General features: G+C 51.4%; 1 protein-coding gene across 4 annotated transcripts in view; it reads right to left on the bottom strand.

Annotated features, from left to right (window-relative positions):
- LOC125463111 (nuclear receptor-binding protein 2-like) overlaps positions 1-21,108 on the bottom strand; it is a 91,945-nt gene that overhangs the window by 44,981 nt on the left and 25,856 nt on the right. For 3 of the 4 annotated variants that reach the window (XM_059641004.1, XM_059641012.1, XM_059641014.1), the window contains exons 5-7: positions 15,490-15,530; positions 9,964-10,058; positions 4,367-4,390 (exon numbers count right to left, since the gene is read on the bottom strand). In XM_059641004.1, coding sequence (XP_059496987.1) covers positions 4,367-4,390; positions 9,964-10,058; positions 15,490-15,530 — 160 coding nt within the window. The remainder of the gene's footprint in view (positions 1-4,366; positions 4,391-9,963; positions 10,059-15,489; positions 15,531-21,108) is intronic. The other variant, XM_059641009.1, reaches the window with a different exon arrangement.

Here is a 21,108-nt window from a genome sequence, read left to right as displayed (position 1 = left end):
AGTGGGATAGGGTGGAGTAGATAGGTGGGTCAGAAGATGGACAGGTTGGGGGAGGAGAGTTTGGTGATGCAGATAGGGCAGCATCAGCTTCAAAGTCTCTCCACCCTCAACCTGTCCATCTTCCCATTCACCTACCCTCCACCCAGCCCCATCCCCCTCCCTATACTTATTTCTGGGCTCCCTTCCCCCTCCGCTTCCCCCTCCCCAGTCCTGACTAAGGGTTTTGGCCTGAAACATTGACGTTCCTGAACCTGGGGTGCTGTCTGACCTGCTGTGCTTTTCCAGCTCCACATCTATTGACTTCACATGATCATCCAACTGAGTCCCCTGTCCCTGCTTTCTCTCCATACCCCTGGGTCCCTTTAGCCCTAAGAACCAGATCTAACTCTTTCTTGAAAATATTCAATGCTTTAACCTCAGCTGTTTTCTCCGGCAGTGAATTCCCCACTCCCTGGCTGAAGATATTTCTCCTCATCTCTGTCTGAAATGGCTCTCCCTGTATCCTTAGACTATGACCACAGGTTCTGAAACATAGGAACATAGAACGTAGGTGTGGGAGTAGGCCACTCGACTCTTTAAGCCCGGCACCATCTTTCGGTGTGATCGTGGCTGATCATGCAATCTCAGTAACCTATTCCCACCCTCTCCCCATACCCCTTGATCCCTTTAGCAGCAGGGTCACGACCAGCTCCCTCTTGAATATATCTAATGAACTGGCGCAAAAGCTTCCTGTGGGAGAGAATTCCACAGGTTCACAACTCTCTGGGTGAAGAAATTCTTCCCCATCTCAGTCCTGAGTGGTTTATCCCCTTATTCTTAGGACATCAGGAACATCCTTCGTTCCTGCATTTACACTGCCTAGCCTTGTTAGAATTTTATAGGTTTCTATGAGACCGCCCCCTGTCTCCAACCACCCCTTCATTCTTCTAAACTACTGTGAGTGTGGTCCCAACTGATTCAGTCTCTCCTCATACATCAGTCCTGCCACCCCACGAATCAGTCTGGTAACCCCTTCACTGCACTCTCTCCATCGCCAGAGCATCCCCTTAATAAGGAAACTAAGCCTGCAGACAATACTCCAGGTGTGGTTTCGACAAGGCCTTGTATAACTGCAACAACACATCCCTGCTCCTGCACTCAAAACCTCTCACAATGAAGGCCAACATACCTTTTAGCTTCTTACCACGACTTGCTGCACCTGCATGCCTACTTACAGTCACAGCGCCAATCTAAACCATTAGTGTGTACTGTGAATAGCTGGGTGCCCCACGAGTCACTGTGACTTGGGTAAAAGACCAGTTTATTCCTACTGTCTGTCTCATGTTTACCAATTCAGTTCTCTGTCTATCTCAGTACACAACCCCAATTCCACGCACTTTCATTTTACACAATAATCTCTAAATATGTGACTTTTTCAGAAGCTTTATGAAAGTCCAAGTCAACCATGAGTTCCACATGATCAATTCCACTAGTTACATCCTCAAAGAATTCCGGTCAATTTGTTGAGCCTAATTTCCCTTTGGTAAATCCATGCTGGCTATTCGATCTTGTCGCCGTTTTCCAAGTGCTCTGCTGTTAGTGATTCTTTAGTGGGCTCGAGTATACTGCCACAATCAATGGGGAGGCGATGGCCTCATGTTATTATAGCGGGACTGTTAATCTAGAGATCCAGATAACATTCCGGGGACCCAGGATCAAATCCTGCTATGGCAGATGGTAGAATTTGAATTCAATAAATATCTGGAATTAAGAATCTAATGATGACAATAAATCCATTGCCGATTGTTAGGAAAAACCCATCTGGTTCACTAATGTCCTTTAAGGAAGGAAACTGCCATCCTTACCGGGTCTGGCCTATATGTGACTCCAGACCCACAGCAATGTGGTTGACTCTGAACTGTCCCCTGGGCAATTAGGGATGGACAATAAATGCTGCCTGGTCACTTATACCTTCATCCTGTTCATGAATAAAGGATTATCAGACTCACTGATCTGTAATTTCTTGATTACATGTTACTAAAGAGAGAGCTCAGAAGAGCCAGGAGGAGACATGAGTACTTGTTGGCAGATAGGATCAGGGTAAACCCTCAGGCTTTCTATAGGTATTTAAGGAATAAAAGAATGCCGAGTGTAAGATTAGGGCCAATCAAGGATAGTAGTGGGAACTTGTGTGTGGAGTCAGAGGAGATAGGGGAAGCGCTAAAGGAATATTTTTCAACAGTATTCACTCTAGAAAATGACAATGTTGTCGAGGAGAATACTGAGATACAGGCTACTAGACTAGGTGGGATTGAGGTTCACTAGGAAGAGGTATTAGAAATCCTACAGAGAGTGAAGATCGATAAGTCCCCTGGGCCGGATGGGATTTATCCTAGGATCCTCTGGGAAGCCAGGGAGGAGATTGCCGAGCCTTTGGCATTGATCTTTAACTCGTCGTTGTCTACAGGAATAGTGCCAGATGACTGGAGGATAGCAAATGAGAGTATTGTGTACAGTTCTGGTCACTGCATGACAAGAAGGATGTGGAAGCTTTGAAAAGGGTGCAGAGGAGATTTAGTCGGATGTTGCCTGGTATGGAGGGAAGGTCTTACGAGGAAAGGCTGAGGTTCCCCTGTTCAAGAAGGGGAGTAGAGACAACCCTGGTAATTATAGACCAGTGAGCCTTACCTCAGTTGTTGGTAAAGTGTTGGAAAGGGTTATAAGGGATAGGATATATAATCATCTAGAAAAGAATAAATTGATTAGGGATAGTCAGCACGGTTTTGTGAAGGGAAGGTCGTGCCTCACAAACCTTATTGAGTTTTTTGAGAAGGTGACCAAACAGGCAGATGAGAGTAAACCGGTTGACGTGGTGTATGTGGATTTCAGCAAGGCGTTCGATAAGGTTCCCCACAGTAGGCTATTGTACAAAATGCGAGGAATGGAATTGTGGGAGATATAGCAGTTTGGATCGGAAATTGGCTTGCTGAAAGAAGACAGAGGGTGGTAGTTGATGGGAAATATTCATCCTGGAGACCAGTTACTAGTGGTGTACCACAAGGGTCGGTGTTGGGTCCACTGCTGTTTGTCATTTTTATAAATGACCTGGATGAGGGCATAGAAGGATGGGTTAGTAAATTTGCAGACGACACTAAGGTCGGTGGAGTTGTGGATAGTGACGAAGGATGCTGTAGGTTGCAGAGAGACATAGATAAGCTGCAGAGCTGGGCTGAGAGGTGGCAAATGGAGTTTAATGCGGACAAGTGTGAGGTGATGCACTTTGGTAGGAGTAACCGGAAGGCAAAGTACAGGGCTAATGGTAAGATTCTTAGCAGTGTAGATGAGCAGAGAGATCTCGGTGTCCATGTACACAGATCCTTGAAAGTTGCCACCCAGGTTGACAGGGCTGTTAAGAAGGCATACAGTGTTTTAGCTTTTATTAATAGAGGGATTGAGTTCTGGAACCAAGAGGTTATGGTGAAGCTGTACAAAACTCTGGTGCGGCCGCACTTGGAGTATTGTGTACAGTTCTGGTCACTGCATTATAAGAAGGATGTGGAAGCTTTGGAAAGGGTGCAGAGGAGATTTACTAGAATGTTGCCTGGTGTGGAGGGAAGCTCTTACGAGGAAAGGCTGAGTGACTTGAGGCTGTTTTCATTAGAGAGAAGAAGGTTGAGAGGTGACTTAATTGAAACATATAAAATAATCAGAGGGTTAGACAGGGTGGATAGGGAGAGCCTTTTTCCTAGGATGGTGACAGCGAGCACGAGGGGGCATAGCTTTAAATTGAGGGGTGAAAGATATAGGACAGATGTCAGAGGTAGTTTCTTTACTCAGAGAGTAGTAAGGGAATGGAATGCTTTGCCTGCAACGGTAGTAGATTCGCCAACTTTAGGTACATTTAAGTCGTCATTGAATAAGCATATGGACGTACATGGAATAGTGTAGGTTAGATGGGCTTGAGATCGGTATGACAGGTCGGCACAACATTGAGGGCCGAATGGCCTGTACTGTGCTTTAATGTTCTGTGTTCTATGTTCTATGTTCTACTTTCTTTTTTAAATGGAAGAGTTACATTAGCTCCCCTCCAATCTGTTAGAACTGTTTCAGACTCTTTCAAATCCTGGACAATGACCACCAAGCCAGCCATTATTTCTAGAGCCACTCCCTTCAATGCTCTGGGATGAGGTTTATCAGGTCCTCGAGATTTTTCAGTTTTTAAACCCACTAATTTCCCGGTACCATTTCCTCACTAATTGTTGGGGATCTGCCAATCAGCAGTGATTTCCTCGTCACCAATGAAGAGTCAGAAATCTGAGAATCGCAGTGAAGAAGTGAGCATGAATAAACACATAAATAAATACTGCGACTGGATAAAGAGACTTACCATTGGCAAACATCCTGTGCCAGACTGGGATGGCATTGGAGAGCCCGAGAGTATCAGCAGGTCATTGGGAGGGTGGGAGAGAGGTGGGGGGTGGGGAGAGAGAGAGAGTGAGAGACAGAGATGGAGAGGGAGAGAGAGAGACAAAGGGAGACAGAGAGAGAGAAAACAGATAGGAGGGAGAAAGATAAAGACGGGGGGAGAGAGAGAGTGAGTGAAAGGTGGGAAAGACACAGAGAGAGAGAAACAGATAGAGACAAGCACACAGAGAGAGAGAGAGAGGAAGACAGAGACAGGTACACACAGACAGACAGAGAGCCAGAGGGAGAGAGGGATAGACAGAGAGATACAGGGAAACAGAGAGAGAGAATCAGAGTGAGAGAGGGAGAGACAGAGCAAGGGGGGAGAGTAACAGAGATGGAGAGAGAGAGGGGTGTCAGAAAGAGAGAGAGAGAGATGTGGGAGACACCGCGAGGGACGGAAAGAGGAAGAAAGAATGGGAGAGAGGGAAAAAGAGAGAGGGAGAGAGGGGGAGGAGGGGAGAGAGACAGATGGAGATGAGTAAATGTACAAGTATTTCTCTGGATTATTTTCCTGATGGTTTATGTTTTGACTGGGTTTCAGTGAGTGAGGGTGAGGGTGAGGGTGAAGATGAGGGTGATCAGGGTGAGGATGAGGGTGGTCAGGGTGAAGATGAGGGTGAGGGTGAGGGGATGAGGGTGAGTGTGAGGGTGAGGGGAGAGGTGGGGGTGTGAGGGTGAGGGTGAGGTTGATGGTGGTGAGGATGAGGGTGAGGGGAGGGGAGGGGGGGTGAGGGTGAGGTTGATGGTGGTGAGGGTGAGGGTGATGGTGGTGAGGGTGAGGGTGAGGTTGATGGTGGTGAGGGTGAGGATGAGGGTGAGGTTGATGGTGGTGAGGATGAGGGTGAGGGTGAGGTTGATGGTGGTGAGGATGAGGGTGAGGGTGAGGGGATGAGGGTGAGTGTGAGGGTGAGGGGAGGGGTGGGGGTGTGAGGGTGAGGTTGATGGTGGTGAGGGTGAGGGTGATGGTGGTGAGGGTGAGGGTGAGGTTGATGGTGGTGAGGATGAGGGTGAGGTTGATGGTGGTGAGGGTGAGGGTGAGGTTGATGGTGGTGAGGATGAGGGTGAGGGTGAGGGGATGAGGGTGAGGGTGAGGGTGAGGGTGAGGTTGATGGTGGTGAGGATGAGGGTGAGGGTGAGGGGATGAGGGTGAGTGTGAGGGTGAGGGGAGAGGTGGGAGTGTGAGGGTGAGGGTGAGGTTGATGGTGGTGAGGGTGAGGGTGAGGGTGAGGTTGATGGTGGTGAGGGTGAGGGTGAGGGTGAGGTTGATGGTGGTGAGGATGAGGGTGAGGGTGAGGTTGATGGTGGTGAGGGTGAGGGTGAGGGTGAGGTTGATGGTGGTGAGGATGAGGATGAGGGTGAGGTTGATGGTGGTGAGGGTGAGGGTGAGGGTGAGGGTGATGGTGGTGAGGATGAGGATGAGGGTGATGGTGGTGAGGATGAGGATGAGGGTGAGGGGATGAGGGTGAGTGTGAGGGTGAGGGGAGGGGTGGGGGTGTGAGGGTGAGGGTGATGGTGGTGAAGATGAGGATGAGGGTGAGGGGATGAGGGTGAGTGTGAGGGTGAGGGGAGGGGTGGGGGTGTGAGGGTGAGGGTGATGGTGGTGAGGATGAGGATGAGGGTGCGGGTAAATCTTTGACCAGTTCCAGGCATAGACTGGAAAAGGCCAGGAGGAACAGCTGGGGAGCCAAGTCACTCCCATCCCATTGGATCCTGCCCCATTGGATCCTGCCTGGCTGGATCCAGTTTCAGTTCGGCATCGCTCCCAAACTGAGGGTGCAGTTGTGTGGAATTCTGACTGAGGAACGTTCTAACCTGTTCGGCACAACATCAAGGGCCGAAGGGCCTGTACTGTGCTGTAATGTTCTATCTCCACATTTCAATAATGCTCTTCCCTGAAAGCATTTGTTCCCATTTTGTGTTACCCAGTTCTTGCCGAACTGAATTGTAATTACCCTTCCCCCACTTATAAACCTTACCCTGCGTAATGTACCTATCCTTATCCATGACTATTGTAAAAGTAACAGAGTTATGATCGCTACCGCCAAAATGCTCTCCTACCAACTGATCTAACACTTGGCCCGGATCATTGCCAAGCACCAAATCCAAAGTGCTAACAAAGCGTGGAGCTGGATGAACACAGCAGGCCCAGCAGCATCTCAGGAGCACAAAAGCTGACATTTCGGGCCTAGACCCTTCATCAGAAAAGGGGGATGGGGAGACGGTTCTGAAATGAATAGGGAGAGAGGGAGAGGCGGATCAAAGATGGATAGAGGAGAAGGTAGGTGGGGAGGAGAGTATAGGTGGGGACGAAGGGAGGGGATTGGTCAGTCCGGGGAAGATGGACAGGTAAAGGAGGCGGGATGAGGTTAGGAGGTAGGGAATGGAGGTGCGACTTGAGGTGGGAGAAGGGGATAGGTGAGATGAAGAACAGGTTAGGAAGGTGGGGATGAGCTGGACTGGTTTTGGGATGCAGTGGGGGGAGGGGACGAACTGGGCTGGTTTTGGGATGCACTGGGGGAAGGGGAGATTTTGAAGCTGGTGAAGTCCACATTGATACCATTGGGCTGCAGGGTTCCCAAGCGGAATATGAGTTGCTGCTCCTGCAACCTTCGGGTGGCATCATTGTGGCACTGCAGGAGGCCCATGATGGACATGTCATCTAAAGAATGGGAGGGGGAGTTGAAATGGTTTGCGACTGGGAGGTGCAGTTGTTTATTGCGAACCGAGCGGAGGTGTTCTGCAAAGCGGTCCCCAAGTCTCCGCTTGGTTTCCCCAATGTAGAGGAAGCCACACTGGGTACAGTGGATACAATATACCACATTGGCAGATGTGCAGGTGAACCTCTGCTTAATATGGAAAGTCACTTTGGGGCCTGGGATGGGGGTGAGGGAGGAGGTGTGGGGGCAGGTGTAGCACTTCCTGCGGTTGCAGGGGAAGGTGCTGGGTGTGGTGGGGTTGGAGGGGAGTGTGGAGCGAACAAGGGAGTCCCGGAGAGAGTGGTCTCTCCGGAAGGCAGACAAGGGAGGGGATGGAAAAATGTCTTGGGTGGTGGGGTCGGATTGTAGATGGTGGAAGTGTCGGAGGATGATGCGTTGTATCCGGAGGTTGGTGGGGTGGTATGTGAAGACGAGGGGGATCCTCTTTGGGCGGTTGTGGCGGGGGCGGGGTGTGAGGGATGTGTTGCGGGAAATGCGGGAGGGTCGAGGGTGTTCCCGACCATTGCGGGGGGGAGGTTGCGGCCCTTGAAGAACAAGGACATCTGGGATGTGCGGGAGTGGAATGCCTCGTTCTGGGAGCAGATGTGGCGGAGGCGAAGGAATTGGGAATAGGGGATGGAATTTTCGCAGGGGGTGGGTGGGAGGAGGTGTATTCAAAGTGGCCTCTCCTCGTGTTGGTCTATCTATATACTTGGTCAGGAATCCTTCCTGAATGCACTGGACAAAATCCGTTCCATCTAAACTATTACAACTAAAATGTTTCCAATCAATATTTGGAAAGCTGAAGTCACCCATGACTACAACCCTGTGACTTCTGCACCTTTCCAGTAACTGCCTCCCAATCCGCTCCTCCACTTCTCTGCAACTATTAGGGGGTCTGTAAAAAAAAACCCCAACAAAGTGACTGCTCCTTTCTTGTTCCTGACCTCAACCCAAACTGACCCTGTAGACAGAGATAATGGGAACTGCAGATGCTAGAGATTCCAAGATAATAAAGTGTGAAGCTGGATGAACACAGCAGGTCAAGCAGCATCTCAGGAGCACAAAATCTGACGTTTCAGGCCTAGACCCTTCATCAGAGAGGGGGATGGGGTGAGGGTTCTGGAATAAATAGGGAGAGAGGGGGAGGCGGACCGAAGATGTAGAGAAAAGAAGATAGGTGGAGAGGAGAGTATAGTTGGGGAGGTAGGGAGGGGATAGGTCAGTCCAGGGAAGACAGACAGGTCAAGGAGGCAGGATGAGGTTAGTAGGTAGGAAATGGAGGTGCAGCTTGGGGTGGGAGGAAGGGATGGGTGAGAGGAAGAACAGGTTAGGGAGGCAGAGACAGGTTGAGCTGGGTTTGGGATGCAGTGAGGGGAGGGGAAGAGCTGGGCTGGTTGTGTGGTGCAGTGGGGGGAGGGGACAAACTGGGCTGGTTTTGGGATGCAGTGGGGGAGGGGAGATTTTGAAACTGGTGAAGTCCACATTGATACCATTAGGCTGCAGGGTTCCCAGGCAGAATATGAGTTGCTGTTCCTACAACCTTCGGGTGGCATCATTGTGGCACTGCAGGAGGCCCATGATGGACATGTCATCTAAAGAATGGGAGGGAGAATTAAAATGGTTCGCGACTGGGAGGTGCAGTTGTTTATTGCGAACCGAGCAGAGGCCTCCTGCAGTGCCACAATGATGCCACCCGAAGGTTGCAGGAACAGCAACTCATATTCCGCCTGGGAACCCTGCAGCCTAATGGTATCAATGTGGACTTCACCAGTTTCAAAATCTCCCCTTCCCCTACTGCATCCCTAAACCAGCCCAGTTCGTCCCGTCCCCCCACTGCATCCCAAAACCAGCTCAGCCTGTCTCTGCCTCCCTAACCTGTTCTTCTTCTCACCCATCCCTTCCTCCCACCTCAAGCCGCACCTCCATCTCCTACCTACTAAACTCATCCCACCTCCTTGACCTGTCCGTCTTCCCTGGACTGACCTATCCCCTCCCTACCTCCCCACCTATACTTTCCTCTCTACCTCTCTTGTTTTCTCTCCATCTTCGGTCCGCCTCCCCCTCTCTCCCTATTTATTCCAGTTCCCTCTCCCCATCCCCCTCTCTGATGAAGGGTCTAGGCCCGAAACGTCAGCTTTTGTGCTCCTGAGATGCTGCTTGGCCTGCTGTGTTCATCCAGCCTCACATTTTATTATCCTGTAGACATACCATTCTTGAACTGCCTTTCAGTAGCTGCTATACTCACCCTGACTAGCAATGCCACTCCCCCGCCTCTTTTCTTTTGGGTAATGGGAGTTGAAGCAGTAATGGGGTGGGTGAGGGGGTAGTGGGGCGGGTGAGGGGGTAGTGGGCCAGGTGAGGGGGTAATGGAGGAGGTGAGGGGGTAATGAGGCGAGTGAGAGGAGAGTGGGGCAGGTGAGCAGTAATGGGGCGGGTGAGGGGGTAAAGGGGCAGGTGAGGAGGTAATGGGTGGTGAGTGGATAGTGGTGCAGTTGAGGGTGTAGTGGGGCGGGTGAGGGGGTAAAGGGGCAGGTGAGGGGGTAGTGGGGCAGTGAGGGGGTAATGGGGTGGGTGAGGGGGTAAAGGGATGGGTGAGTGGGTAGTGAGGTGGGTGAGGGGGTTGTGGGGAAGGTGAGGAAGTGAAGGGGGGTGAGAGCGTAGTGGGGCGGGTGAGGGGGTAGTGGGGCAGGTGATGGGGTAGTGGGGTGGGTGAGGGGGTAAAGGGGCGGGTGAGGGGGTAGTGGGGTGGGTGAGGGGGTAGTGGGGCAGGTGGGGGGGTCATGGGGCATGTGAGGGGGGCGCAGCCTGAGTATATTACCTGACCCGATCTTGATGAGACCATTGTGTTGAATGAAGATGGTGTCACAGGTCAGTGTCCCGTGAATGAGGGGGGGCTCCCCTGCATGTAGGTAACTGAGGGATTGGATACAAATTCAGACATTAATCCATTCACCCACCCCAGGGAACAGAACATTCCCCACACTCCACCTCTCTGACCGTACAATACACAGTGAAAAAGCCCCCCTGACACTCAATACAGTATTCACTCAGGAACCTGAGCATCACTGCCTGGGCTCAGCATTTATTGCCCGTCCCTAGTTGCCCCTTGAGAAGGCGGGGGTGAGCTGCCTTCTTGAACTGCTGCAGTCATCCTGCTGTGGGTTGACCCACATTGCCCTAAGGGAGGGAATTCCAGGATTTTGACCCAGTGACAGTGAAGGAACGGTGATATATTTCCAAGTCAGGATGGTGAGAGGCTTGGAGGGGAACTTGCAGGGGCTGGTGTTCCCATGTATCTGCAGCCCTTGTCCTTCTGGATGAAGTGGTTGTGGGTTTGGAAGGAGCTGTCTGAGGACCTGTGGTGAATTTCTGCAGAGTATCTTGTAGATGGTACACACTGCTGTGACTGAGTGTCGGTGGTGGAGGGGGCTTTGGGGAGTCAGGAGGTGAGTTACTCGCTGCAGTATTCCCAGCTTCTGGCCTGCTCTCGTAGCGCTGTGTTAATGTGGTGAGTCCAGTTGAGCTTCTGGTCAATGATAACCTCAGGGTGTTGATGGTGGGGGATTCAGTGATGGTAACACCATTGAATGTCAAGGGGCAGTGATCAGATTGTCTCTTATTGGTGATGGTCATAGCCTGGTATTTGTGTGGCACAAATGTCACCTTCCACTTGTCAGCCCAAGCCTGGATATTGTCCAGATCTTGCTGCATTTGAACACAGACAGCTTCAGTATCTGAGGAGTCACGAATGGTGCTGAACATTGTGTAATCATCAGCAAACATCCCCACTTCTGACCTTATGATGGACGGAAGGTCATTGATGAAGCAGCTGAAGATGGTTGGGCCGAGGACACTACCCTGAGGAACTCCTGCAGAGATGTCCTGGAGCTGAGATGATTGACCTTCAACAGCCACCACCATCTTCCTATGGGTCAGGCATGACTCCACCCACGGGAGAATTTGCTCCCAACACCCACTGATTCCAGTTTTGCTCGGGCTCCTTGATACCACACTCAGGCAAATGCTGTTTTGATATCAAGGGCTGTCACTCTCACCTCACCCTCTGGGATTCAGCTCTTTTATCCATGTTTGAACGGAGGCTGTAATGAGGTCAGGAGCTGAGTGGCTCTGACGGAACCCAAACTGGGCATCTCTGAGCAGGTTATTGCTGAGCAGGAGCTGCTTGATAGCCCTGTTACTGACATCTTCCATCACGTTACTGATGGTCGAGAGGAGACTGATGGGATGGTAATTGGCCGGGATGGATTTGTCTTGCTTTTTGTGTACAGGACATACCTGGGCAATTTTCCACATTGTCGGGTAGATGCCAGTGTTGTAACTGTGCTGGAACAGCTTGGCTCGGGGAGCGGCAAGTTCACACAAGGAGTCCTGTTTGGTGGCTTCACCGGGTTAATACCTCATCTTCAGGTTTGCCTGGTGCTGCTCCTGGCCTGCCCTCCTGCACTCTCCACTGAACCAGGGTTGATCCCCTGGCTTCATGGTAATGGTTGAGTTGGGGATATGCCGGGCCATGAGGTTACAGATTGTGCAACTCTGCTGCTGTTGATGACCCACAGCGCCTCATGGATGCCAAGTCTTGAGTTGCTAGATCTGCATGAAGTCTGTCCCATTGAGCACGGGGATAGTGTTACACAACACGATGGAGGTTGTTCTCAATGTGAAGGTAGGACTTCATCTCCACAAGGACTGTGTGATGGTCACTCTGACCGATACTGTCATGGACAGATACATCTGCAGCTGGCAGATTGGTGGGGATTATGTCGGGTATGTGTTTCCCTCTTGTTGGTTCCCTCACCACCTGCAGCAGACCCAGTCGAGCAGCGATGTCCTTTAGGACCTGACCAGCTCGATCAGTAGTAATGCTGCTGAGCCACTCTTGGTGGTGGACATTTACATTTTATTTGAAGGATTTATTCAAAAAACAAAGAACAAAGAACAAAGAAAATTACAGCCCAGGAACAGGCCCTTCGGCCCTCCAAGCCTGCGCCAATCAAGATCCTCTGTCTAACCTGTCATCTATTTTCTAACGGTCTGTGCCCATTTGCCCCCTGCCCATCCATGTACCTGTCCAAATATATCTTAAAAGACGCCAACGTGTCTGCGTCTACCACCTCCGCTGGCAACGCGTTCCAGGCACCCACCACCCTCTGCGTAAAGAACTTTCCATGGATATCTCCCTTAAACTTTCCTCCTCTCACTTTGAACTCATGACCCCGAGTAATTGAGTCCCCTACTCTGGGAAAAAGCTTCTTGCTATACAACGAGTCTGTACCTCTCATGATGTGTAGACCTCAATCAGGTTCCCCCTCAATCTCTGTCTTTCTAATGAAAATAATCCTAATCTATTCAACCTCTCTTCATAGCTAGCACCCTCCATACCAGGCAACATCCTGGTGAACCTCCTCTGCTCCCTCTCCAAAGCATCCACATCCTTTTGGTAATGTGGCGACCAGAACTATACACAGTACTCCAAATGTGGCCGAACCAAAGTCCTATACAACTGCAACATGACCTGCCAACTCTTGTACTCAATACCCCGCCCAATGAAGGAAAGCATGCCATATGCCTTCTTGACCACCCTATTGACCTGCGTTGTCACCTTCAGGGAACAATGGACGTGAACATCCAGATCTCTCTGTTCATCAATTTTCCCTAGGACTTTTCCATTTACTGTATAGTTCGCCCTTGAATTTGATCTTCCAAAATGCATCACCTCGCATTTGCCCGGATTGAACTCCATCTGCCATTTATCTGCCCAACTCTCCAGTCTATCTATATTCTGCTGTAATCTCTGACAGTCCCCTTCACTAACAGCTACTCCACCAATGTTAGTGTCATCAGCAAACATGCTGATCAGACCGCCTACACCTTCCTCCAAATCATTTACACATATCACAAACAACAGTGGTCCCAGCACAGATCCCTGTGGAACACCACTGGTCACAGGTCTCCAATTTGAGAAATCCCCTTCTACTACTACCCTCTGTCTCCTGTTGCCCAGCCAGTTTTTTATCCATCTAGCTAGCACACCCTGGGCCCCATGCGACTTCACTTTCTCCATCAGCCTGCCATGGGGAACCTTATCAAACGCCTTACTGAAGTCCATGTATATGACATCTACAGCCTTTCCCTCATCAATCAACTTTGTCACGTCCTCAAAGAATTCTATTAAGTTGGTAAGCCATGATCTTCCCTGCACAAAACCATGTTGCCTATCACTGATAAGCCCATTTTCTTCCAAAGAGGAATAGATCCTATCCCTCAGTATCTTCTCCAGTAGCTTCCCTACCACTGACGTCAGGCTCACTGGTCTATAATTACCTGGATTATCCTTGCTGCCCTTCTTAAACAAGGGGGCAACATGAGCAAGTCTCCAGTCCTCTGGGACCTCACCCGTGTCTAAGAATGCTGCAGAGATATCTGTTAAGGCCCTAGCTATTTCCTCTCTCGCTTTCCTCAGCAACCTGGGATAGATCCCATCCGGACCTGGGGACTTGTCCATCTTAATGTCTTTTAGGATACCTAACACTTCCTCCTTCCTTATGTCAACTTGACCTCGAGTAAGCAAACATCTATCCCTAACCTCACATCCGTCATGTCCCTCTAGATTCAATGGATATAGGCTTTATTCACTGGATCAGCATTTGTTACCCCCACAAAGGGGGGTTCAGAGTCATATCGCTGTCATGAGCAGACGAGGTAAGGATGACAGACATCATTCTCGAAAGGCTATGAGCGAAGGAAGCTTTTTTTTTACCAAACAATCAACAAATAGGATTCTTGGCAGCGTGGAGGAACAGAGGGATCTTTGTGTGCAGATACATAGATCCCTTAAAATGGCCACCCAAGTGGACAGGGTTGTTAAGAAAGCATATGGTGTTTTGGCTTTCATTAACAGGGGGATTGAGTTTAAGAGTCGTGAGATCTTGTTGCAGCTCTATAAAACTTTGGTTAGACCGCACTTGGAATACTGCGTCCAGTTCTGGGCGCCCTATTATAGGAAAGATGTGGATGCTTTGGAGAGGGTTCAGAGGAGGTTTACCAGGATGCTGCCTGGACTGGAGGGCTTATCTTATGAAGAGAGGTTGACTGAGCTCGGTCTCTTTTCATTGGAGAAAAGGAGGAGGAGAGGGGACCTAATTGAGGTATACAAGATAATGAGAGGCATGGATAGAGTTGATAGCCAGAGACTATTTCCCAGGGCAGAAATGGCTAGCACGAGGGGTCATAGTTTTAAGCTGGTTGGTGGAAAGTATAGAGGGGATGTCAGAGGCAGGTTCTTTACGCAGAGAGTTGTGAGAGCATGGAATGCGTTGCCAGCAGCAGTTGTGGAAGCAAGGTCATTGGGGTCATTTAAGAGACTGCTGGACATGCATATGGTCACAGAAATTTGAGGGTGCATACATGAGGATCAATGGTCGGCACAACATTGTGGGCTGAAGGGCCTGTTCTGTGCTGTACTGTTCTATGTTCTATGTTCTATGTTCTAAATGTTACATGGTCATCACCAGATTGTTAATTCCTGAATTTTATGTAGGGACGGTGCAGGGGCTCAGCGGTTATCACTGCTGCCTCACAGCATTGGGGACCCAGGTTTGAATCCATCCTCGGGCGAGAGTCTGTGTGGAGATTACATGTTCTCCTTTTATTTACTCTTGTTCCCTCCCACTGCCCAAATATGGGCCGGCTGGGTGGATTTGCGATGAAAAATACAGGGTTTCAGGGATAGGGTAGAGGGTTGGGATTCTCTTTGAAGAGTTGGCATGTGCCGAATGGCCTGCTTCCACACTCTAGGGATTCTTCTGAATTCAAATTCCACCAGCTGTTGTCGCAAAATTTGAACCTGTGTCCCTAGAACATTTTCCCAACAGTCTGGATTAATATCCTGGCAACAACACCACTGGGCCCACGCCCTTCTTCTGCTATTTTGCTTTCTGTTCTTACAATCATCAGAGTTTCTAACTTCCAGATAATCTAGCACACAGCCCCGAGGAACTCCTGCAAGGATGTCCTTGAGCTGAGATGACTGACCCCCAACAATCATAAGTATCAAAGTCAGATAATTTAGAAGGACAGACCTGAACCTAATCATTACAGGATTCAGAACATTCTGGAAGCACCCAGCTGATCATGGGTCTCCAATCAACACTTGCCCTCCCAGTTTATTCTCATATCCATGAGCAAAGTGAATGCCCACAGTATAAGGGGTGAGCAGGCCGAGAGGGAGGAGAGAGTTACAGGCAGCTCAGGATGTCCCCGCAGCATTACTGCCCTGGGATGTCTGCTGGAGATCTACCAGAGCCAACCAAGAGAAATGACTAACCTGAGAGCAGACAGGATCTGGGTACACCATCGTCGCCAGGCCTGTTGGCAGGAACACAGAGGGTAGGCAAAGGATGTAGAGACAGAGACACCCTCCCTCCCTCCCTCCGTCTCTCACACACACTCCCTCCATCCCTCTGTCTCTCACACACACTCCCTCCATCCCTCTGTCTCTCACACACACTCCCTCCCACCCTCCGTCTCTCACACACACTCCCTCCATCCCTCTGTCTCTCACACACACTCCCTCCATCCGTCTGTCTCTCACATACACACCCTCCATCCCTCTGTCTCTCACACACACTCCCTCCATCCCTCTGTCACTCACACACACTCCCTCCATCCCTCTGTCTCTCATACCCACACCCTCTCTCCCTCTGTCTCTCACACACACTCCCTCCATCCCTCTGTCTCTCATACACCTTCCCTCCCTCCCTCTGTCTCTCACACACACACCCTCCCTCCCTCTGTCTCTCACACACACTCCCTCCCTCCCTCTGTCTCTCACACACACACACTCACTCCGTCTCTCACTCACACACACTCCCTCCCTCTGTCTCTCACACACACTCCCTCCATCCCTCTGTCTCTCACTCCCACACCCTCTTTCCCTCTGTCTCTCACACACACTCCCTCCATCCCTCTGTCTCTCACTCCCACACCCTCCCTCCGTCTGTCTCTCACACACACTCCCTCCCTCCCTCTGTCTCACACACACACTCCCTCCCTCTGTCTCTCACTCCCACACCCTCCCTCCCTCTGTCTCTCACATACACTCCCTCCCTCTGTCTCTCACTCACACTCCTTCCCTCCCTCTGACTCTCACTCCCACACCCTCCCTCCCTCTGTCTCTCACACACACTCCCTCCATCCCTCTGTCTCTCACACACACTCCCTCCCTCTGTCTCTCACTCCCACACCCTCCCTCCCTCTGTCTCTCACATACACTCCCTCCCTCTGTCTCTCACTCACACTCCTTCCCTCCCTCTGTCTCTCACTCCCACACCCTCTTTCCCTCTGTCTCTCACACACACTCCCTCCATCCCTCTGTCTCTCACTCCCACACCCTCCCTCCGTCTGTCTCTCACACACACTCCCTCCCTCCCTCTGTCTCTCTCTCCCACACCCTTCCTCCCTCTGTCTCTCACACACACTCCCTCTATCCCTCTGTCTCTCACACACACACCCTCCCTCCCTCTGTCTCTCACTCACACACACTCCCTCCCTCTGTCTCTCACACACACTCCCTCCATCCCTCTGTCTCTCACACACACTCCCTCCATCCCTCTGTCTCTCACATACACACCCTCCCTCCCTCTGTCTCTCACACATACCCCCTCCCCCCGTCTCACACACACACTCCCTCCCTCTGTCTCTCACTCCCACACCCTCCCTCCCTCTGTCTCTCACATACACTCCCTCCCTCTGTCTCTCACTCACACTCCTTCCCTCCCTCTGTCTCTCACTCCCACACCCTCTTTCCCTCTGTCTCTCACACACACTCCCTCCATCCCTCTGTCTCTCACTCCCACACCCTCCCTCCGTCTGTCTCTCACACACACTTCCTCCCTCCCTCTGTCTCTCACACACACTCCCTCCCTCCGTCTGTCTCTCTCTCCCACACCCTTCCTCCCTCTGTCTCTCACACACACTCCCTCTATCCCTCTGTCTCTCACACACACACCCTCCCTCCCTCTGTCTCTCACTCACACACACTCCCTCCCTCTGTCTCTCACACACACTCCCTCCATCCCTCTGTCTCTCACACACACTCCCTCCATCCCTCTGTCTCTCACATACACACCCTCCCTCCCTCTGTCTCTCACACATACCCCCTCCCCCCGTCTCACACACACACTCCCTCCCTCTGCCGCTCACACACACTCCCTCCATCCCTCTGTCTCTCACACACACTCCCTCCATCCCTCTGTCTCTCACATACACACCCTCCCTCCCTCTGTCTCTCACACACACTCCCTCCCTCCCTCTGTCTCTCACACACACACACACTCCCTCCGTCTCTCACTCACACACACTCCCTCCCTCTGTCTCTCACACACACTCCCTCCATCCCTCTGTCTCTCACTCCCACACCCTCTTTCCCTCTGTCTCTCACACACACACCCTCCATCCCTCTGTCTCTCACTCCCACACCCTCCCTCCCTCTGTCTCTCACTCTCACACCCTCCCTCCCTCTGAATCTCACACACACTTCCTCCCTCCCTCTGTCTCTCACACACACTCCCTCCCTCCGTCTGTCTCTCTCCCACACCCTCCCTATACCTGTCTCTCACTCCCACACCCTCATTCCCTCTGTCTCTCACATACACTCCCTCCCTCTGTCTCTCACTCACACTCCTTCCCTCCCTCTGTCTCTCACACACTTTCTCCCTCTGTCTCTCACTCACACTCCCTCCCTCTGTCTCTCACACACACACACTCCCTCCCTCTGTCTCTCACACACACTCCCTCCCTCTGTCTCTCACTCACACTCCCTCCCTCTGTCTCTCACACACACTCCCTCCATCCCTCCCTCTGTCTCTCAACACACTCCCTCCATCCATCCCTCTGTCTCTCACACATACTCCCTCCCTCCCTCTGTCTCTCACTCACACTCCCTCCCCCTGTCTCTCACTCACACTCCCTCCCTCTGTCTCTCACACACACACACTCCCTCCCTCTGTCTCTCACACACACTCCCTCCCCCTGTCTCTCACTCACACTCCCTCCCTCTGTCTCTCTCACACACACACTCCCTCCATCCGTCTCTCACACACACTCCCTCCATCCCTCTGTCTCTCATACACCTTCCCTCCCTCCCTCTGTCTCTCACACACACACCCTCCCTCCCTCTGTCTCTCACAACACTCCCTCCATCCCTCTGTCTCTCATTCCCACACCCTCCCTCCCTCTGTCTCTCACACACACTCCCTCCATCCCTCTGTCTCTCATACACCTTCCCTCCCTCCCTCTGTCTCTCACACACACACCCTCCCTCCCTCTGTCTCTCACAACACTCCCTCCATCCCTCTGTCTCTCATTCCTACACCCTCCCTCCCTCTGTCTCTCACACACACTCCCCTGCATCCCTCTGAATCTCACACACACTTCCTCCCTCCCTCTGTCTCTCACATACACTCCCTCCCTCTGTCTGTGACTCACATTCCCTCCCTCCCTCTGTCTCTCATACACTTCAGCAAGGCGTTCGACAAGGTTCCCCACAATAGGCTATTGTACAAAATGCGGAGGAATGGAATTGTGGGAGATATAGCAGTTTGGATCAGAAATTGGCTTGCTGAAAGAAGACAGAGGGTGGTAGTTGATGGGAAATGTTCATCCTGGAGACCAGTTACTAGTGGTGTACCACAAGGGTCGGTGTTGGGTCCACTGTTGTTTGTCATTTTTATAAATGACCTGGATGAGGGCGTAGAAGGATGGGTTAGTAAATGTGCAGACGACACTAAGGTCAGTGGAGTTGTGGATAGTGACGAAGTATGCTGTAGGTTGCAGAGAGACATAGATAAGCTGCAGAGCTGGGCTGAGAGGTGGCAAATGGAGTTTAATGCAGACAAGTGTGAGGTGATGCACTTTGGTAGGAGTAACCAAAAGGCAAAGTTCAGGGCTAATGGTAAGATTCTTAGTAGTGTAGATGAGCAGAGAGATCTCGGTGTCCATGTACACAGATCCTTGAAAGTTGCCACACAGGTTGACAGGGTTGTTAAGAAGGCGTACAGTGTTTTAGCTTTTATTAATAGAGGGATCGAGTTCTGAAACCAAGAGGTTATGGTGAAGCTGTACAAAACTCTGGTGCGGCCGCACTTGGAGTATTGTGTACAGTTCTGGTCACCGCATTACAAGAAGGATGTGGAAGCTTTGGAAAGGGTGCAGAGGAGATTTACTAGGATGTTGCCTGGTATGGAGGGAAGGTCTTACAAGGAAAGGCTGAGGGACTTGAGGCTGTTTTCATTAGAGAGAAGAAGGTTGAGAGGTGACTTAATTGAAACATATAAAATAATCAGAGGGTTAGATAGGGTGGATAGGGAGAGCCTTTTTCCTAGGATGGTGACGGCGAGCACAAGGGGGCATAGCTTTAAATTGAGGGGTGAAAGATATAGGACAGATGTCAGAGGTAGTTTCTTTACTCAGAGAGTAGTAAGGGAATGGGACGCTTTGCCTGCAACGGTAGTAGATTCACCAACTTTAGGTACATTTAAGTCGTCATTGGATAAGCACATGGACGTACATGGATTAGTGTAGGTTAGATGGGCTTGAGATCGGTATGACAGGTCGGCACAACATCGAGGGCCGAAGGGCCTGTACTGTGCTGTAATGTTCTATGTTCTATGTTCACACTCCCTCCCTCCCTCTGTCTCTCACACATACTCCCTCCCTCTCTCTGTCTCTCACTCACACTCCCTCCCTCTGTCTCTCACACACACTCCCTCCATCCCTCCCTCTGTCTCTCAACACACTCCCTCCATCCATCCCTCTGTCTCTCACACATACTCCCTCCCTCCCTCTGTTTCTCACTCACACTCCCTCCCTCTGTCTCTCACACACACTCCCTCCCTCTGTCTCTCACACACACTACCTCCCTCCCTCTGTCTCTCACTCACACTCCCTCCCTCTGTCTCTCACACACACTCCCTCCCTCTCTCTCTCACACACACTACCTCCCTCACTCTCTCTCTGTCTCTCTCTCTCACACACACACACACACACACACACACACACACACAGACGCATACACTCCCTCCCTCTCTCTCACAGACACATGTGCGAGCGCACGCACACACACACACACACACACGTGTGCGAGAGCGCACACACACACACACACACACACACACACACACACACACACACACACACACGAGCGCACATACACACATACGCACAAGTGCACACACATGCACGCACACGCACATAAACACACACACACACGTGAGCGCACACACACACATATGCACGAGCGCACACACACACGTGCGCGAGCGCGCGCGCGCACACACACACACGCGAGCGCACATACACACATACGCACGAGTGCACATACATGCACGCACACGCACATAAACACACACACATACACACACACACACGTGAGCGCACACACACGCAAGCACATGCGCGTGCGCGCGCGCACACACACACACATGCACGCACACGCATATCCGCACACACACATACACACACACACACGTGAGCGCACACACACACATACACACGAGCGCACACACACACGCAAGCACGTGCGCGCGCACACTCACGCTTGTGCGAACGAACACACACACACACAAACGCGAGCACACACACATACGCACAAGCGCGCATGCACACACACACATGCACGCACACGCACATACACACACACGCGTGCACGGGCGGGCGCACGCACACACACACACACACACAAATGCAAGCGCACACACACATACGCACGAGCGCGCGCGTACACACACACACATGCACGCACACGCACATACACACACATACGCACGAGCGCACACACACACACGCAAGCACGCAAGCACGCACGCGTGCACGCGCGCGCACATACACAAACACGCGTGCGCAAGCGCGCACACACACAAACACAAGCGCACACACACATACGCAC

This window comes from Stegostoma tigrinum, chromosome 2, assembly GCF_030684315.1.
Source record: "Stegostoma tigrinum isolate sSteTig4 chromosome 2, sSteTig4.hap1, whole genome shotgun sequence".
Lineage (NCBI taxonomy): Eukaryota > Metazoa > Chordata > Chondrichthyes > Orectolobiformes > Stegostomatidae > Stegostoma > Stegostoma tigrinum.
This window is presented reverse-complemented; position numbering and strand designations above follow the sequence as displayed.